Source organism: Prosopis cineraria, unplaced genomic scaffold (genome assembly GCF_029017545.1).
Source record: "Prosopis cineraria cultivar Desert tree isolate PC_DT_omini unplaced genomic scaffold, ASM2901754v1 PC9, whole genome shotgun sequence".
NCBI classification, from domain to species: domain Eukaryota; kingdom Viridiplantae; phylum Streptophyta; class Magnoliopsida; order Fabales; family Fabaceae; genus Prosopis; species Prosopis cineraria.
Genome location: NW_026555340.1, coordinates 2,442,899 through 2,464,349, shown reverse-complemented (window position 1 = coordinate 2,464,349; position 21,451 = coordinate 2,442,899). Strand labels below are relative to the sequence as shown.

The 21,451-nt window shown below is 31.9% G+C and overlaps 1 protein-coding gene across 7 annotated transcripts; it reads left to right on the top strand.

Annotated features, from left to right (window-relative positions):
• Positions 1 to 231: 231 nt before the first annotated feature.
• On the top strand, positions 232 to 9,139 carry LOC129320161 (pentatricopeptide repeat-containing protein At1g73400, mitochondrial-like). 7 transcript variants are annotated; one of them, XM_054965400.1, is made up of 7 exons: positions 232 to 587; positions 2,318 to 2,642; positions 2,871 to 2,926; positions 3,252 to 3,420; positions 3,896 to 6,794; positions 7,027 to 7,112; positions 8,451 to 9,139. In XM_054965400.1, exon 5 carries the CDS (start codon positions 4,538 to 4,540, stop codon positions 6,287 to 6,289), a length of 1,752 nt encoding a protein of 583 aa, XP_054821375.1. In that variant the 5' UTR covers positions 232 to 587; positions 2,318 to 2,642; positions 2,871 to 2,926; positions 3,252 to 3,420; positions 3,896 to 4,537; the 3' UTR covers positions 6,290 to 6,794; positions 7,027 to 7,112; positions 8,451 to 9,139. The 7 variants fall into 7 exon arrangements, with proteins under 7 accessions (XP_054821375.1, XP_054821379.1, XP_054821374.1 ...); XM_054965404.1 differs by lacking the exons at positions 2,318 to 2,642; positions 3,252 to 3,420 and having other exon boundaries at positions 8,451 to 8,588; positions 8,703 to 9,139; XM_054965399.1 differs by lacking the exon at positions 2,318 to 2,642 and having other exon boundaries at positions 3,252 to 3,330.
• Positions 9,140 to 21,451: the final 12,312 nt, after the last annotated feature.

The window sequence follows — 21,451 nt, the reverse complement described above, 5'->3', positions numbered from 1 at the left end:
TAATTTTTTTTTAATTTTCTAATGACAAAAAAAATTCGTGAGACTCTAGAGAAATTATATTATTTCTTGAACCAATCTATCATTTATATAATTTAAATAAATTTTTCTATCATTTTTTTTTGAAAAATTGAGTACCGTTTGTTTTTTTAAATTCTGTAATTTTAATTTTTCTTTTCATATGAAAAAATTGAATTAAGTAAATTGACTTGCTAGGTTTTGCTCTCGCGCGCGCACGGCTCCTGACCAAACGCTTCTCTCGCCTCTGCGCAACTGTGCCTTTGCTTCACGCCTTCTCGTCCGTTTTCTTCTCCTTCTTTCTTCGGCAACGGCAACGGCGAACGTATTCTCTGCTCGGAAAACAGCGACGGTCGACGCTTACGGCCTCGCGCTCAGTAGTTAAGGCTCGCGTCGAAAACCTTTCCATTCTCTGGATCTGATCGTCCTCTCCTCGCTCGCGTCGCACGCCCGCCGAAAGATCTTCATTCTTCCAGTCTTGTCCTTCTTCTTCTGTTCTTTCTTCGCTTGAGCTCAGGTCCAGATTCCAGACTCACCTCCTGACCTCCACCATCTGTGAACCTTGCATTCCTGTAAGTTGGGTCTTCGTTATTTTATAATTTTTTCGATTTTATCTGAAGTTATAATCGATTTTATCTGCTGGGAATTTTTTGGTTCATTTGGTGCTTTTTGTTCAACTTGTCTGCTGCTGTTGATTCATTTCGTGCACCTTGTTCAACTTCAACTTGTCTAATGCTGCTGAAATTTTAATTTTTAACTCTATTGAAATCTGCTGGTGCTGAAATGTTTTCTTTTCATGCTCTTTAACTTGTCTAGTTTAGTGGCTAATCGATTTTACTTGTGTGCCCCATTGCGTGCAGTAAAAAATGTCTTCTTGTCAAAAGAAACATATTGAAATTGGGGGTTCTAGTAGTGAAAATGTGGATACTACTAGTAATTTGGTGAATGATAATTTGCATGCAAATAACGTGGGTAATGCTGTGTCTTCTGCATCTACATCTCAAAAGAATAAGGAAAAATCAGTTTGTCCTGTAAGTTCTGGTAAAAGAACAACTTCTGAACAAGAAGGGGAGCAACTTACTTCTTTTAGCTAAAAAAGTCAAAACTTGCACGTCTGATGTTTGGAAGTCTTTTTCTAAAGTTATAGTTGATGGGAAAACAAAGACTACATATAACGGTTGCAATGAAGATTTGGCAGGATCTAGGGCTAATGGCACATATCATCTAGCACGGCATGCTAAAAATTGTCCACAACTAGCTAAGTATCATGATATTGGGTTAATGATGAAGAATAAAGAAGGAAAATTAAGGTCTGGGAAACTTGATGAAAAGGAGGTCGAGAGTCTGTCTTTGATGATAATTTAACATGATTTACTTTATTACATTGTTGAATATAAATGGTTTAAGCACTATTCTATAGTCTTGAATCATAGTATGAAATGCATTACTAGAAAAATAGCAGTTAGTGATCATGAAAGTCTATCATGGGCACAAAGAAGCCTTGAAACAAAAATTGTTAAATAGTGTTGGAAGAATTTCTTTGACATCTGATTGTTGAACTAATGTGATCTCTAAAGGTTATTCATGTTTGACTGCTCATTTTGTTGATGAATGTTGAACATTAAATAGTAAAATACTTTCTTTTTGTCATATGGAACCTCCACATTTTAAGGTAGAATCGGCTAGAAAAGTGTATGATTGTTTGGTGGAATGGGGGATGAATAAAAAAGTATTTTTTATCACTTTAGACAAGGTCTCTGCAAATGAGAAAATGCAGGAGAAATTGAAAGAGAGACTAGCTTTGCAAGTCAATGCAAGCTTGATTTGTAGGCTTCTTTGTAATGATGTACTATTAAACTCTCACTTCAAGTTGTTTGAACCTTTGTAGGCTTTATGAGCAGCATGACTTCGTTATTAAATTAAGTAATTAACTTTCCAAATTTTGCTATTAATAGTGATGTAATTTTTATGATTTATCACATGTATTTTACTATTTTAGAGTGTGTTTATATTGTTTGAAAAAAAAAAATTTAATTTTTAAATTAAAAATTGAAATTTGTTCAAAAAGAGATGGAAATATTAAGCCCAAAGCGCAAAAATGTTATAGTCAGGCTTGGTTATATGAGCTTTTCTATAAGCATGGGTATTTTGAGCTCAATCCAAATAAACTCGGCTCGAATTAAGCCCACTCTACTTGAATTACTGGCTCAAATAATGTCGGCTCAATGAATAAAAAGGGTTTGTGGGTTCAGCTCAATGAATAGTGATGGCTTATGTGTTGGGCTCAACGTTATTTTTTCAGATCAAGAAAAAACTCCCCCGGCATTCTTTCCAGTTTTAAATAAAAGCTGATAACAACCTCAAGCCATGTAAACATCAGTTCATACCTCAACTCTCATGCTCTATTTCCTCAAGAAGCAAAGCCAGGGGATGGAGATCTAAACCCTAGGGTTGCTCTGAGATCGTTCTTCCTTGTCAAGGTTGAAGAAGCAAATCTTTAGCCCTCTATTCTATTCTCTTTGCTGCCTCTGTCAAGCTCGCAAGTCTTGCCTCCTCCTTTGTTTTTGTTCACTACTGTTCAAATTCTGCAGCTGCTTCATTCCTTTCCTCCCCATGCCTCTGCCTCTGTGAGTGTTTCACACTAAACCCTCCTTTCTTCTCCATGGTTGGCTGGTTGCATCCCCCACCCCCAAAAAATATGCGACTGACCTCTACATTGGAGGTCTGAAATTGAGTGTTTCTGAGTTTGGCTCTTCTTCATCAACACACGGTCTCTAGCGGCTGTGATTATTCTGCTCTACTTATTTTATTTTTCTGTTTGGTTTGCACTGATATTGGGTTTTTTCTTTTTCCAGATTTACAAGCGCAGTCTTATATGTGAATAATTGAGAAATTCCATTGCCACCATTTGGTGAGTACTTCAACTTTGTATGATAGTTGAAGTGAATTTTGATTCATATTTTAACATTACAAGCAAACTGAATGAACTCGTTTATTTTCTTTTTCTTTTTTCTTCCAAGAAAACATCCACTATGGAATTGTCACTTTTTCACAGATCATTTGCTAGCTTTTTTAATGACAAAATTATGAAAGACTCTGATTTTGGATCACTAGAAATGCAGGTTGCATCATGAACATAATGCTTTCTACTATAACTTGAGTTTTGATTTATAATATATTCTTACCGAGCATTAAGATATATGCACTTGTAACCTTTACACTGTGATGTTTAACAGGCTTTGATGGATGGAGAACCACACCAAAGAAAAAAAATGCATGAGGGTTTGAATGATATGCTTGCTCTTTAGGATTTAGGTTCAGTTCAATTCTTTTATTTTACAACAACAGAATGGCGAAGGATTTCCATTTAATGATATATCAAGAAGAAAACGCCCTTGATTGAATGTAGGAGTGCTATGTTTTGCTTGTGCTTATCTGAATTCTTTCTGCTTGTTCCTTTTTAATGATTTATAAAGAATGCTCATATAAGTTGAAAATTATGAATAACTGTAAGGAGATTCAGGATATTTTAGGAAGGCAAAATGGAAAGAAGTATTGAATGTCTAGAGAGGGAAAATAAGTGAAAAAGAAACGTAAGTTTGAATTGTTAATACCACAAATAATTGCTGAAATATAGCGGTGAATGTTTTCCATGCACATTTGTGGAGGATGAATTGAAAACGCACCTATCTGCAGTGAAAATAGGCTTTTCATTTTCTAAACAATCTTAATTGGGGAATAAATTCAAATACAATTTCTGAAATACAAGTTTGTAATGGTTTGTGCATCTGTATATGTCACCTTTTGCTTTTTCTTGAATGTCTCCCTTGTGAAAGAGAATCTGAGTTTTCAATATTAATGAATGTTCTCGTGGTTGCAGGTTTTTGAATTATTGCGTGAACAGCTCTGGTACAGACCTAACCTGAAAAAGTGCATGAGCTCTTTCAAGCTATTGTTGATGAGGGTTTTGTGAAATCTAAAGGTCTTTTTGCTTGGAAGAAATTTGAAGGGGAAGCTTTCTCGGTCTTGGTCTTGGTCTTGTGCTTGGCTCACTCAAAATTGATTTGTTTTTAGTTATTAAAAAAAAAAATTATAAACCTCCAAAATATAGGCTCTGTGTCCAGGCTGAATAAACTGGTTTGAATTGAGTTGGGCTTGAATACTGCCGGCTGAATTACCAGCTGTAATGTAAATGCTCTTTGTCATCACAGTCGCAGCACGCTTGGCTGCCCTGTTTTACGGGTTGGGTTAAGTTGTGTTGGTTCTACCCATAGCCTGGATTTGCTGGCGTCCCTTCTCTTCCTGACCAAAACTAGGCAAAGCTAGGTAGATTGGGTTCTGAATCTGATTGTTTGAAGCTGCAGCGTCCATGGCAGTGTATTACTACCTCTACTTTTCTTTCTGAGCAGTTGACCACCTTCCTTTGCTACCAAAAATTGTTCATTTTTTCTGATTCTTGAATTGCCTTAGTTTATATTCTTCATCCAAGAGTTCGGTGCCTTTAATTTCATCTTGGAAGAAGATGGGGAGATTTGATAAGTACATATATTCCTTAAAATTTCGTTTTTCCTCATTGTGTGCTTTTGATTATATCTTCAGAAGTCAAGGTCCATCCCACAATGTAACTTTGCTTCAATCACCAACCATGTACTTCTCTAGATACTCTACTTATCACCATATGTTAATACAAGTGGCTTCTTGTTCCTGTATGCGCTTCATTAAATCTTCATTGCCCATGAATTTGTTTGTTACACATGGTATTTCTATGCGATTGTATTGTTCAGAAGCTATTCCTACGGATCGGAGTCTTGATTCTAGTAATGTTGAGGATCACCGCTTAGAAAGTGATATAGAAAAGATATACAGCACAATAATGGATAAATCCATTGGACATAACAACACGGAGAAAGCTCTTGACCGACTTGGAATACCATTGTCAACTCCTTTGGTTACTGGGATCTTGAAGAGGCTTCATTTTGAAGAAAAGATGGCATTTAGATTTTTCACATGGGCTGGCCATCAAGAGAATTATTCCCATGAGTTTTGTGCTTATAATGATATGATAGATATCCTATCTAGTACAAGATACAAAGTAAGACAGTTTCGAATAGTTTGTGACATGTTGGACTATATGAAGAGGCATAACAAGGACGTGGTCCCGGTTGAAGTTCTTTTGACTATTTTGAGAAAATACACTGAAAAATATCTAACTCATGTGCAGAAGTTTGCGAAGAAGAAGAGGATAAGAGTAAAAACTCAGCCAGAAATAAATGCATTTAACCTGCTATTGGATGCTCTTTGCAAGTGTAGCCTGGCTGAGGAAGCTGAAGGTCTCTTTAAGAAAGTGCAAAGCAAAATTAAGCCCAATGCAGATACATATAACATATTGTTTTTTGGCTGGTGCAGAGTTAGAAACCCAACTAGAGGAATGAAAGTGCTGGAAGACATGATCCAATGCGGTCATATACCTGACAATTTTACATACAATACTGCCATTGATACCTTCTGCAAAGAAGGCATGCTAAAAGAGGCTTTAGAACTTTTTGAGTTCATGAGAACAAAAGGTTCTACCATATCTTCTCCCACTGCCAAGACATATGCAATCATTATTGTTGCTCTTGTTCAAAATGATAGAATGGAGGATTGCTTTAAACTTCTGGAGTGTATGATTAGTAGTGGTTGCCTTCCTGATGTCTCAACATACAAGGATATAATTCAAGGAATGAGTTTGTTTGGAAAGATAGAATTAGCTTACAAATTTTTGGAGGAGATGGGAAACAAAGGTTATCCACCTGATATAGTAACTTACAATTGTTTTCTCAAGGTCCTTTGTGACAATAAGAAGTCTGATGAAGCACTTAGACTTTATGGAAACATGATTGATTTAGGCTGTCTTCCCAGTGTCCAGACTTATAATATGCTGACTTCAATGTTTTTTAAGATGGGTGATCCTGATGCAGCATTTGAGACTTGGCATGAAATGACCAAGAGGGGTTGTGCACCAGATAGAGATTCATACTGTGTGATGATTGATGGGTTGTTTAGGTACGATAAGGTGGAAGATGCTTGTTTTCTCTTGGAAGAAGTTATAAACAAGGGAATAAAATTGCCATTTAGGAAGTTTGATACTATTTTGATGCATCTTTCTGTAATTGGTAATCTCCAATTCATTCATAGGCTCTCAGATCATATGAGAAAATTCTACAATACTGCTTTGGCGAGACGATATGCGCTTGGTGAGAAACGCAAGAGTGCAAGTTTGCGAGGGAAATAATAACATGAAATTCCTTGTCTAGCTTGTGCCACCTGTTAGGGTAACTTGAATGGAAAGGAGTAAGGAGGTTTCTCCTTGTGATAGGTTAAAAAAAAAATTTGCTGGAAGCATAATTCCAGGCCTCAGAGTATGTCCTTGTACTAGTATCTTGACATAATGCCAATCAGTTGCTTCTTTGGAAGTGCTCTATTGGCCACTTTATTGCGGCAAATCATTTTATTCTTGGATGTATTTATTCTCATATATAGTGTGCCCTGAAAATTTTTTGGAATTGTTTTGGCATACTGTCACTGTGCAATCCTCATTTAGAAGGTCATGCGACCAAGAGGTGGAAGGAGTCATGCTAGTACTTTGTGGCCTCATGTTAGCAGAGCAAAGGTTGGACAGCTCTCATGTGCTGATCAGAAGGCAAAAAATAAAACTGTCTGCCTGTGTCTCCCTCGTCCCAAAAAAGAAAAAAAAAAAAGATTGTATGCTTAGTCTGGTTGCTGAAAAATTTTGAAAAGTGAGTTTATTGACTGCTACTTTTCCTTCACAAAAATGTGCATGAGTTTCAGTTGTGTAATATTCTTTCATATTTTGATACTTTTTCCATTTTAAAATAATCATTATTAATTAATACAAGTTAGGAAGCAACGTGATATCCAGATTGCTTGTGGGCTGTCAAAGATTTTCATATTCTTTTTGGGTTGATGCCTATAAATCTACCCTCTAAATAACAATCAATTTTTTTACAGATAGAAGTTCTTCTGGAGCAGTGTTGCAGTGTTTTCATACTCCAGAAGCAACCAAAGTGTCTCAACTCTACCTTATGTTTACAAAGGTAATTGGTCAACATTGCATTTGTGCCTTTTTCTAAAGCGTTTTTTATTTAACAAAAATATGAGTTAAGAACTTGCTGTACATCATCAGTACTTCTTTAATGGTTTAATCTCCAAATTGTTAGTTTTCAATTTGTGTTGGTTTAATCTCCAAATTGTTAGTTTTGAATTTGTGTTCTTGGCATAATGATGCTTTAGAATGAAGGAGATCGAGGATGTTTATGCATTGGTAATCAATTGGAGGAGTTCAATATTGCTGAATTTAACTCATGCATGGAAAGTACTACGTGTTGAACATTAATAATTGAATTTAAATTTCAATTGAACCCCTATAAATAATCATTAGAAATTGTACTCAGTGGTTGATATTATAAGCCAATATGTGTTGATGTTCCTTTCATACACTTGAGAAAAGAGAAGAATGAGGTGTGTCAATATTCAATATTACCATCAAATTGATTTTATACTGTTCAGCACGTAAGATTTTGCTTCTCTTTTCAACTGATGTCTTCTTATCCCTTGGAATCCGTTGCCATCAAATTGTCTTCTTCTTGGCCAATTTGTAGGGTGCATAACAACTTGTATAGGGTCTGAAGATTAGGCGCCACCCCATCTTTTCAAGTTCTATATGGTTTATTACCCTGCACAATAACTTTATTATGTATGGTTTTTGCTTTTGTTTCTGCCTTTCGTTGACACTGATTCATGTTTTACAATTGGGTGCCGCTCTTTTTATGGAGTAAAGCGAGGAGCTTATGGTGGAATTGAGTAATTGTCTCTTCTTTTTCAAGAAAATAATATTAACTCAAAGTTCCCTGCCCATCCCAAAGAAACCAAAGTGTTGTTTTTATTTTCTTGTTTTTGTTGGGGGTATATTCGCAAAAAACTTATATATTTAGTCTTATATATTTAATGTGCTTGTATTTGATTTGTGGATCTTTTATAGATTATTCATTTTATAATATACTCGTGTTATTAATTTTATTAACATATTAAGATTTACTTGTCATGATTTAGGTGGATATAAGTATATTAAATATATAACTTTAAGTACATAAGTTATACCTTATCTGCAAAAGCGATGTATTTTAAGGCATGCATTACATTTCTTTAGACCCTTTTGTGGTCTCAAAGGGGCCAACACGCATGGTGTGTGGCGTGTGTGAACTTTAAAGATAAAAAATATAAAATTGCTCTTTTTCTCTCAACTGAATTAATCTTTTGTTGCTGGGATATATGGGTTACATGTTGTAATGGGCTGTTTGGTTTGGATCGAAGAGAACCAAAATGGTCTTATCATTTTTCTTTAGAGCTTGTGTTGACAAAGACTTGTGTACAAGGTACAAACTCCGTAACACGAATAAAAGTAGCAGAAGAGGCAGCAACTGAGGTGGATGGTTCTGTCTGGAACAAAGGAAGCAGCTGATGTGGCGGTGTAATAAGAGACCAACAGGGGAGGTGGATATGTGGCGTCAGTGGTAAAATTAATTCAGTACCTCCAGTAATTGCTGAATTAATTGCTATTATACAGAGTTTGAAAATCTGTTGGCTGAGGGGTCTAAAGGATGTTACTGTTATCTTGGATTGTACAGAAGCAATTTCCTTAATCATGAAGGAATGCGATAATCAAGATCCTTTCATTGACATCATAGAGGAAGCTAGATACTTGTATCATCAAGATTGGCATGTGCTGTTAAAACACACACAGGGAGGAGAGTAACCTTGCTCGCCTGCTTGCAAATTACTCATGGCTGAGATGCTAATTTTGAAATCCTAGATCAACCACCATCTCTTTTGACAGGAGATGGAGGCTGATAAAGGGTTTTTGTTTTCTTTTTTTCAGACCTAAAGTAAGCTCCATTCTCGATCTTTTTAGGCTTGAAGGAAATGATATATGTCTTAAGAACTTTTTTGTAATTTCTCCCTTTTTGTTTTTTGGTTAATCTAAAGAAGCTCTTTTTAAAATTCAGTTCCTTGACTTTCTTCAGGGGCATTGTAAGTATAATAATATGATTTAGATACCTGTTTATGTCCTAGTGCATCGCATTGGGAGTAAATGTTAAATCAGGTTTAAGACGAGTATGGTTGTAGAGTTATTCAGATCCTCCTAGAGGTCTCATTGAGCGGATTTATTGAGATGTAAGGGGTCACTTTGACCCTAGTATTACTACTAGTGAAATAAAGTTTGGGCACTTTGGCCCCGTTGCTTACAACAAAAAAATGAAAAATGAAAAACATATTAAACAGACATTATTATCTCTAAAAGAAAGGGTTTATTGTTACATTCATTTGTAAAATAAAGATCGGCATTTCTAAACGAAAAACCAACTAATGGTGCATGAGGCCCATTATTTTAGGAATAATTCGACTAACTGCAATAATTTTTTAATTTTTTTATATTTTAATATTATCAATGGATAAAATTTTGAATCACTAATGAGAAAGAACTTATTCATAAATTTTGTTGTTTGATATTTTTATTATTTTATCTATTATTTAAAATGGACATGTCCTTTATTTTTTTTTTTTTTTTTCCGGAGATGAGTGGGAGTCAAAATTTACTTTGTTAAAAGACTCAGTTAAGAACGTGATTTGAAAATTTGATTAAATCTTTGAGCATTGGGATGAGCAAATATTGTTAATTGTTTTTTTATTTTCATGTTTACAAGCATTTTGAGTTACATTTGCATCATCATAATAAAAAAACTGTTCTTGCACATTTCAATTTTTCATCTAATTTATAATAATGTTATTATTTTCCCATATAACTCGTACAAGCACAGATGTAAATCTAATGTAATAATTTAATATTTTAATTAATCCAAGTAACTGTAAATCTAATGTAATTATTGCTCCATTGTTAATAACCGTAAAGCATGGATTTCCTATGTAATGCATGGGGGGTATAAACTAATTGTAATTAGCAAGTAAAAGAAGTTCAAAACAAAGCAAAGGATAGATATAGACAAGCTCAACGTTAGGAGCTACAACCAATCCATTTCAATTAATGGATTTAGCTAGCGCCTCATAATATAACAAACCAAACTTCAAATGCTTGATGGGAGAAATATTTATATTTAATATTTAATTGTGTTTCAGGCAGTGTTGCTTCTAATAGAAGTACACTTGTGAGAGTAATAAAAAATAAACAATTTATTTTATTCTATAAACAACAAATTATTCTATTCCCACATTAATTATTTTAAAATTTGTTGCCCACGTTCGTTAAAAATATAAAAAACAGTTTGTCATTTCAAGATGTGTTATTGTCGCATAAATTAAACTTTACAATACTATCGTTGTTTAAAATTTATTATCCAGTGCATATAAAAAATATTAACAATAACTTGTTTAATTTTAGAATTTTTTACCATATACATATTAAAAATATAAATAAAAAATTATTTTATTTTTTTATACTCACAAGTGTTTTATTGAAGACAATTTTCTTTAACCAACTAAAGTTAATGTGAGTGATAAAGCCTCTCGTCACTTAAGCAAGTGGTTGGAGGTTTAATTTCTAACTTTTACATATATAGTAATTTAGTTGTGAGAGGTAAAACAATCTGTTCAAAGCATGGTCGAGTATTAAATGTAAATACCACAGTTAGGATCTAAATATTAGTTTACCATATTGTGAGAGATCAGCTACTTTTGCTAGAACTATCTACGGTTGGTTAAAAAATTATTTTATTGAAAAAATCATTCACTATATGCACATTAACATTTATATAATAATTGTTATATTTTATCATATTTTTTAGTCTTGAATGTGTGTATTGAAAAGTTAAAGTAAGTGAATTCTCAAAATGTTTCTCCTTGAAGAAGCTTTACATTACTTCATGATTTTAGAAGGGTATCTTTGTTTCGCTTGATCTTGTCATTGATAAACTCAAACGGCAAGTTGGAAATGGAGCCTCTATTCTAATCACTCATAAACTTTGGTAGTCTTCTTTTAACCCTTCTACTACCAAAACCCTTTATCTCTCCACAATAGCTAATTTGGTAGGTTAGATTTGTGGGTCTCAACTCAGTTGGAATATTCCTTTATTAAGGAATTTGTATGACCTGAATTTAGTTCAACAAATCATTAAAACTCCAATATGTTTCTATAACTCATCAGTTAAAATTTGGAATTTTGGCACTCAACAATTCAGCAACGGATTAGCTTTCTTAATAGGCATGCAAGGGATTCACATCTTGCAAGGGAAAGTATTGGGAGTTTGTTTATAAAACTCTACTTTTCATCTAGCAATTAGTATACAAGACAATCCCTGCAAGTGATATTCTTTTAGCCCATTATTCCTGCCTCAATTATGTGTCCTTTTGGATATGACTTACAAGACTCCTTGCTTCATACATTTTGTGAATGTCTTTTTGTTATAGTTGTTTGGTTTGGCTTTCTGAGAATTTGTTTAGAAGAAATTTATTATCAGTGTTTGATTCACCAGTTTCTAAGAGTTTTAGATAAATTATAGAGAGGCAATGATCTTTTCATGATTGAGGAAATTTTCTCCTTTCTACACTTCATATGGATGAGAAGGAATCAAGCCTTACACAAGGGGAAACTTCTAATCCCGCATCAAATAATAAGGAATTTTTTAAGGACATATCAAATTTCTCACATCTGCTTGTACTTGGACTACTTCCTCAGATTTATGTAAACGCAGAAACAAGGCAATTCGACCATGATACTACAGCAACAAAAATTATTTACCACTATGCTATATTTTTAAAAATATTTTTTCAAATACTACAAATTTTAAAACATGGCTTCAATGACACCAAGTTTCATTTTTTTTTTAATGCGCAGCAGTACAGAACTTGGCTTCTACCAAGCCAAGTTTTGTACAATTTTTTTTTTCCTCGGAAAAGTATAGAATTTGGCTTCTATCAAGCCAAGTTCTGTACTTATATTTAAATAAAAAAATAAAAAATTGATGTGACATGTATGGTAAATTATATTTTATGTTTATTATGACTCTATCTCAATACATGATTGTATTCCATAATTTCTCTTCTCTTTCTCTCTTATCACTAAAGCCGGTAATTTGGGACATTTCAACCTGAACCCACCTAAAAAATTTAAGATCGGGCTTGAAAAAAATATAGTTTTTTATGTTCGTGTCTATTAGTCCAAATACCATAATAAAAAAATTATATTTTTTAAATATATAAAATATAATTAAATATTAATTAATTTTTAAGTTTTAGGTTATTTTATACAAATACTATATATTTGAGTACTATACATTATTTACGTATTAAAAAATATATTTTATATTTTTTATAAAATAAAAAATATTATTAATTACACCCATAATTAAGAGTATTATTTTATTTCTATTTATAAATCCCTCCTAACATTTTGATCAAAATCAAGGGAAAAAAACTTACAAACCTCATTAATTTTAAGATGATTAATTGATATTTAATTATATTTTATTGTTCGGGTATTTGAGCGAAATATCTTAATTATTTTAAATTTTATTGTTTGAGTATTTAATTAATTTTTTTTTAGGAAGTCTTAGCTCTCTTTCGGCCTGTGCAAGTAGTGCTGAATATGAAAGGAAGCCTCCGGTAAGTGCAACACCCACGTAAACACCAAAAGAAGGCAGTGCAAGACTAAACCACAAGTTTCCAAAAACAAAGGAAGTAAATATCTTAATTGCCTTAAAACTAATGAGATTTGTAAGTTTTTTTCTTGATTTTGATGAAAATGTTAGGAGTTATTTATAAATAAAAATAGAATAATACTCTTAATTATGGGTGTACTTAATAATGTTTTTTATTTTATAAAAATATAAAATATATTTTTTTGATGCTTAAGTGATGTATAGAACTCAAATATATAATATTTTAGTATAGAATAACCTAAAACTTAAAAAATTAATTAATATTTAATTATATTTTATATATTTTAAAAATAAGTTTTTTTATTCAGGTATTTGGGCTAATAGGCAAGAACATAAAAAAAAAACTATATTTTTTTCAAGCTCAGCCCTAAAATTTTTTGGACAGGTTCATGTTAACTTGTCGACCTTTGCCCAAATTATCGGCTTTAGTGACAAGGGAGAAAGGGAAAAAAAATTATAGAGTACAATCATATATTGAAGTAGAGTTATAATAGACATAACCTGCCACACATATCACATCACTTTTTTATTCTTTTATTTAAATATAAGTACAAAACTTGGCTTGATAGAAGCCAAGTTCTATACTTTTCTTAAAAAAAAAAAAATCATATGGAACTTGGCTTGATAAAAGCCAAGTTCTGTACTGTTATGCATTAAAAAAAAAAAATTGGAACTCAATGCCATTGAAGCCAAGTTTTAAAATTTGTAGTATTTGAAAAAATATTTTTAAAAATAGAGCATATTGATAATTTTTTTTTAGTAGTATTATGGTCAAATTGCCCAGAAACAATAATCATTTGGATAGTTCTTCTTCAAGAAAAGTCATCATGGGTTGCTACTAATAAGTTTATATAGATTGAACAAATGGTTTTTATCAAAATTTCAAAATTCAAAAGAGAGAACCTTAATTTTGTTGCAGCAATGCTCTATCTTGGAGAAGAAGAGTTGCAACGATTTCATATTACAAAATCCTCTACTTCTTCTTTGTGCCAATTTTTGATAGCATGTATGTCTTTATAGCATCTTGTAATGGGTGATAGGTACTGAAAATCAATCACTCACTTGAGGATTAAGGTTGGGAGGGTTGAAGATTTTCTTGCATAGTAAAACTTTTTTACTTTCACAATTTCATCAAGAGGAGAGTGTTATTTTATAGGATATTCAATATATGCTCTGCTCTTTCAATTTAATTTTGTTGGACCAAATTTGTCACTATTGGATTTCTCTCTCTCTCTCTCTCTCTCTCTCTCTCTCTCTCTCTCTCTCGTTTCTTTTTGTTTCTTTTTTTACTTTTGTTGACTTATGATTTGTAACTTTCATTAGCTTTAATTAATCGTTTCACCCTCCATATAAAAAAGTTAATGATTTTATTCTAAAATTTACTACCCCACGAGCCATATATATATATATATATATATAGTTATCATAGCGATTTATTATTTTTTAGAATTTGCCTTACTCTTTTACATGCTAAAAGTATAAACAAAATTTTTTTCACTACACTATTTATTATCTTTTACATGTTAAAAATATACGTAAAAAATTATTAGTGTTAATTTAACTTAATTATGTTAATTAGTGTTTATGGTTAATTTGATAATTGACTCATAGTGCTAAATTGTGTAAAGTAATGTAGCTCACAAGTTATTGTGAGAAATTGGAAGCTAACAGTGTAAAGTGTACCACGGGTAGCCTTTCTAAAAATAAAAAGATTGAGATAATTGAATAATTTATTCATTCTATTTATTACCTAATTTAACTGTTTACAAGTAGTTTTGTATAATATAATATAATATATGAAAATATATTTTGATATGTGGACACTTGTATGATTGTGAAAATGGAAAATGGTTTTGAAATATATAGTATAGAATTACTATTTTAGTGATTTTAATGTTAAATTAAAAATGAGAAGTAACTAAAGCAAAGTATATTAATTATATTTATATATGAGAAAAGGTATGATTATGCTAGAGGGTGGGAGTTTACCCTAGGTGGAGTAGAGTGAAGGTTCATACGGCAGTGATATATTCTCCCTAGTGCTTTAAGAGGTACGGTGTTGGAGAATTCCTCTCCTGAGTGCCTATACGAGTGCGGTGTTGGAGATTATACTCCTTAGTATTTGTGAGATGCAATATTGGAATAAAAACACCTCGATTGCATGTATGATAGCAAGAATCCATAATGCAAAAGTGAAATATAACATATTTGGTTGGGTGATTCTACCATGGAAGGTGTTTGTGGATTAGTTTGCATAGAATTGGTCTAATGATGCTGATGGATTCTGTTGAATTTGTGACAGAAATGACAATATTGCCCTCATTTAAATGAACAATATAAATGATTTGTTCATTTCCATACTGTATGTTGTTCATTTACTTACGGAATGTTATTCATTTCCCTACTTCACTTATCAGTTTCAATTAATGTTAAGCCAATTAACTTTGGTTAAGATTAAATATCCTGTAATGCAAAAACTTCTCTTTATTTTTTAATCATCAAAATCAGGATTTAATATTTTTTAATTGGTTTTGACATTAATATCATCAATTAGATTTATCTAAGAGTTAAAGGGGATCATACACATTTTTTAATACCATATTTAAATGAATAAAAATTAAACTATTAATTAAGTTATGAGGAACTATTTCTACACACATTAAGGTAATATCATATCAATATATGCATATATTTGTTTACATATAGTCAAGTTATGTTAAGTTAACTTATGGGTTTTTTAAGCATTCCTAACAAGTATGGGAGAAAGGAATTTTGTAATTATACCAAAAAATATACTAGAGTATCCCTTAATATAATGCACCAAAAAAATATTCCACATATATATTCCTAAAATATCTAATTATATACATCGGGCATGTTCGAAGGCATCATCCGCATTGGAGTAGGCTGCATATAGACAGCAACGGTGGCAAAGAATAAATGAAGGTGGTAGTTGCACAAATGGTGGTGGTAGCTGCATAAAGAGTGGTGGTTACATAAATGGTAGAGGTGGCGATACAAAGAGCAGTGATGGTGGTGGCATGATAGGTGAAATAGTGGCTAAAGTCAGTGCTAGTCAAGGTACTAATGGTGGTGGGAAAAATGAAAGATGTGATGAATGAGAAGGTGAGGGTGGTATTATCTGGCCTAGAGTGGGTGATAGCAAGGGACCCCATATGGTCTCAGAGTGGATGCAAGTGTCCACTATTACTCAAACTAGTCCATAATCTAGTACTATGATTGCTATCCAATCGATTTCCATGACAAACCTCTCTGTTGGCATCTGGAACACATTGCAAGGATAATCAAATGAGAATTTAAATTCTCAATAAGATCTTTATTTAAGAACTAATAATTGTCCAACTGCCTCGAGTGTAGAAACCTTTTTTTTTACTATTCAAAAGCATAACATGAATAATTAATTAAATTAGCCAACAATACTAAAACAATTGTCAAATAAATGAAAATAAATACTTCTAAATTGACCGTATTTTATTATAAGAAATTGTACTAGGGTGTCCCCCTATAGTGGATCCACGAAATAGTTTCTTTCACCTAGATCTTCTTCTTGATTAGGAATTCCATTAGGTTTATCTCATATCTTTTTCCATAAAGGGAATTCCCTTAGGAATATATATATATATATATATATCAAAGTAACAATTTTAATCATAATAGTCATAATACCAAAAAGAAACATTGGCACAATAATTAACAATTATCATTAAACTAAATATTAATAACAATGAATATATATATATATATGTATATATGTATAATAATTATAAGGAGAAGTAAATGTTAATTGAGTAATTAAGATAAATTCAAGGAGTCAGTGTATGATTTAAACAACTATTGCTAGTACTAAAATATATTAATGTATGCGCGTGAGATAAATTCTAATTATTTATCTAAAGAAGTAATTGATATAAATAAATTTAAATAAATCATACATGATACATAGGATAGTAAATAGGCAATTATTAATAATAATGCATTAATTATAGAAATCATTAAATATGACTTATCATACTAAATGAGCAAATAAATAATTATTACTTGAAACTAAAACTATAGGTATATATAACAAATTAATTTTAAATGAATAACTATATGGTAAATAAATAATTATGTTTTATAAAAAGACTACAAATAACTAACTAACTATACATATATAATTTTATACATTTTAAAAAACATAAACTACAACCCTAGCATGTGAGTAGGGTAATTATGTGTAATTTTCTCTTTTTTCTTATATTTTTTTCCTTCATCGCACAGGTCATATATATAGATATATATTATTATAAGAAGCATAAATTATATTTACAGCCCCTAACATATAAGTGAGGTATTTATGTATATTTTTCTTTTACTTTCATGTCATTTTCTTTTCACTTGCTCAGCACACAACAAAGAACAAAAAAAAAATTATATATATATATATATATATATATATATTCTAGCCTAAAGCTATGTGTGATTGTGTAATTAAAATACATATCAAAACATCAGGATAATTAGTAACAAATATCTAAAAAAATTTTAACATAGACTAAACAATTATATTAGCTAAAGATAAATATATTATCTCAATATAATTAAAAGATAGAAATAATATTTAAAAAAAATCTTATTATATTTTCTCTTTTCTTTTTTTCTTCTCTTCTTTTTCTTTCTTTTTCCTTCCCAAATCTCCCACTCACTCATTTTTTTCCCCTCCTCAAAGGTTACTATTTATAGGCAAGATAAGAGTGGTGATCGTGCTCAAATGAATAAACAAGGTAAAGTTAAATCATCATATAATATTATTTCTTTTTGGCTTACCCCATCTAAAATCTCAGGGCCATCATCTTTCATTTTTTTTATCTTTTCCTTTTTTTTTACTTCATATCTTATTAGATTTTTGGTTACATCATATACTTTTTTTTTTCCTTTGTTTTTTTTTTTTTGACATGGCACCCACCTCCACATCATATGCTTTTTTTTCCCTCCCTTTTTTTTTAACGTGACATCCATCCCCCCTTTCTTTCTTTTTCTTTTTTTTTGATATTGAAACTTAAGAATTAAATAATTAGTATCTTTCTTTCTTTTTAATATTAAAACTTGAAAATTAAATAATTAGTATATTGGTCAGTATTTTGCAAAATTATAAGGGAACATATAAATCTTTTGAAATTCTTAGAAAAATCCCATAGTTATTCTTTATGTATTTGTTTATTTATTTTATTATTATTACTACTTACACATATATTTTGTTACATTATACTATACCTATTTATTTTTATAATCCTATGTGCATTATGTGTATGGGCTTGTATTTTGGAGTGTGTGTGTGTGTGTGTATTTTTAATTTTTTTTTTTTGAAGGGTGTTACATACAGTACCAATGCCAACAACTCTAGTACAATTACCATTAGCCAACTTTATATTTATCCCACTACAAGACTTTATCTCACTTAACAAGGCCAAATAATCTATCATATGGTCATGGCACTAGAATCCACAATACGAGTTCTTTTTCATACTCCTAATATTAAGGGCTTGAACAATTTACTTGTTTGAGCAAGATTACCCATAGTTACAGTGCATTCTGGCATGGGATTATTGTGACTATGTTTTCCCAGCTACTTTGTCAAGCTTTCAATTTTTGTCGTACTTAAACTCCAACACTAAAGTCATGCGGCTCTTCATTGCTCACAGAATACCCTCAAGGCTCTGACCGTCGCTTAGTTATGTGATTGTTGGGCGGCTTTCCATTTATTTTCCAGTAGTTCTCTCAAGTATTTCCACTTCTTTTATAATGGTCACACCATCCTTTCCCTGGTTTATACCTCTAGTATTAGATGGAGCTCCTCTCATAGCAAAAGCAGATTATTCAAGGGTTTATAGTTATACATTCAGTTAAGAATTTTTTTCTTTCCTCAAACTTGACAATGTTAAAGGCTTCATGTAGAGCGAGAGATCTAGTTCCCATTATTTGACCTCTAACGTCTTTAAAGTTTGAGTGTAACTTGAGCAGAAATTCATATTTTCTTTCTCTATCTACCAGCTTCTTATAGATATTTTGATTAGCTCCACAAGCCTATTCTTATGTATCATATAAGTTAATTTGCTACTAGATTTTTTGTATTGTCGAGCAATTGGCTACAACCTTTAAATCCCCATGCTTTAGATCTTTAATCATCCCTTTTAGTTGAAAAAGGGCTGCTATATTTTCAATGGCAAAATAGGTGTCTCTGGCTAAATCCTAAATTTCCTTCGGTTTTTTTGTTTGGCAAGAAGATATTCCTCATTAATGCCAAGATTCATGTAACTAACCAGCCAAGATAAGACCATGAAATAGGTTGTACTGCTCGGGATTGTCTGCAATAGGCTATACTGCTTCATCCACAACTTCATGGAAGGCATAGAAGGTGCTAAAATTTACAGAATTTCAAACCATTTGAGCCATAGCTCTGATACCATGAGGAAATTTTGATTTCTCTTATTGCTTGATTTAATAATAAAGGGCATAAAAGAATAATTAGAGTAAGGCAAGCAGGAATCAAGAAACCAAATCCTCCATATTACAATCCTAAATTTAACAAAATAAAAATAAGATAATAACATCTATAAAATATCACTTAATAATAGGGAAAGATGGCTAACCTAAATATTAGGGTTTAACTAGCAAGAACATAATAATAGGCTAGCTGTGATTGGCCTGGACCCTCTCTTCAACAAAAACTAAGATTAATTAATCATATTGGTGGTTTTTGTAAAGAAGAACTTATAAGTGAAGTATTTGAATTATATTTTGAAATGATTAACCAAGAAATATCTCCTAATATTGTCACCTACAACATTTTAATCCATGGTTTCCCCTCCATCAACAAAATGCAACAAGTTTCTAGCTAGATTTCTAAATGAAATAACTCTAAAAGACATTACTCCTAATCTTTTTACCTTTAATGTACTAGTTGATGCATTTTGTAATAAGGATCATAGAAGCTCAATCTAAATGCTCTATAAAACATAATGCTATTACCTTCAATTCTTTAATGAATGATATTGTATGTGGAATAATGTTAAAGAGTCAAGATTAGTATTGAATAAAATGATCAAAACTAGCTTGGTACCAACTATTGTGAGTTAAAATATATTAATTAATGCATATTGTAACATCTTGATTTTCTAATCTTGTGATTAGCTACTAGTCAAGGGTGAATTAATAATTAGCAAATGATTAAAAATTTAGATGATTAATTAATAATTTGAGTCCTTGGGATGTTGAATGAGCAGATACGAGTAAAAGAATCGTGTCTTGGAATGAAGCATTTGCGCAAGGTGAGGATTTTGCTTGATGTGTTATGCGCCTTAGCTGATGCTACTTGCGCCTCGGCACATGGCACAAAAATTTGATTAATAAGTCATGAGTCAGTCGGTGGTTCAAAGAAGAAAACAAAGAAATGCAAGAGAAAGTGGAGAAGAAGCAGAGTTCAAATAGGGAAAGAAAAATTTGGACCATTAAAAGAGATTTATGACTAGTAACTTATCAAGTAAAGCTTCGTACAGCCCTTACCTTCATTCTACTATAATTTCTTAGTATAAGTTATAGAGAAATTGAATCGGGAAAATTTTGAGGGTTAGTTTCTTACCTTATAGTAATAAAAAAAATTCTCAAGAGTTAAATTAAAGATTTGTGACTAGTTTGGAATTGAAAGATAAAGCTTTAAATTTTAGGCTCCATTTGGCCCTAGATTAGAGGGAAAAAGGGGTGGAAATCATGTGGAAGCAAAATGGGATCGCTAAAATGATAATAAGCGGTAGTTGAATGGTAATGGGCCTAGAGTGGCTAAATGAAAAAGAATGAATGACTAATTATAGCTTAAAGTAATAAATAAGTAGTTTTTAGTCAATTGAATCAATTGATTAATCGTGCTAAGTGTATGTAGTATTGGCGTGTTTTGCGAGTAAGTTATGAGAAGAAGTTTGTGGAGAGCTTTAATGGTAATTGAAATTCACGAGTAACCTTTCTTGTAACAGAAGTAGTGAGGTAACTAAATAACTTCCTTTATTTGATTATCAATTGTAACTGTTTAAAAGTATGAGTATTACTGCATGAAATGATTTAAAAATAAGCATGTTTTCCAATTAAACATTTGTTGCATGACATTGATTTGTAAAGAACTGAGTTTATGACTTTGAATGCTTTGTGATTTTATATATATAATATATGCAATGGTGGTATATGGAAATGTGATGAGTAAGAAAGTATGATCATAAGGGTAAGAGTTCACCTATACGGAGAAGTAGAAAAAGACCATATGACATTATCCTCTGCCCGATGGGATATGGTGTTGGAGAATTGTATCTCTTAGTGCCTTTTGAGGTTCGGTGTAAGAGATTATTTCCTTAGTGCCTATTGAGGTACTGTAACATCTAAAAAATTCTAACCCTAGTTTATTAACCTAATGAGGGTAATTAGTGAATTAATGAGATGTGTGGCCAGAGGGGCTTAACTTGGCATCATTATTGTGAGTTTCAGCCCTAAAGTGGGTTCGAATCAATGACGGGCCACTCGGGCAAGGAAAGAGGAAAAAAAAAGTAAAGAAACCATCCTCTGTGCTACATGCCACGATGCGTGATTGGTCTGCCATGGTGCACAGAGACAATTTAAATGTAACGAGCTCCTTCTGTGCTATGTGCCACGACGGAGGGCTA

Bases quoted from the DNA above. Each gene is read 5' to 3' on its own strand.
- LOC129320161 (XM_054965404.1), top strand. From the start codon at position 4,538: ATGGGGAGATTTGATAAGTACATATATTCCTTAAAATTTCGTTTTTCC.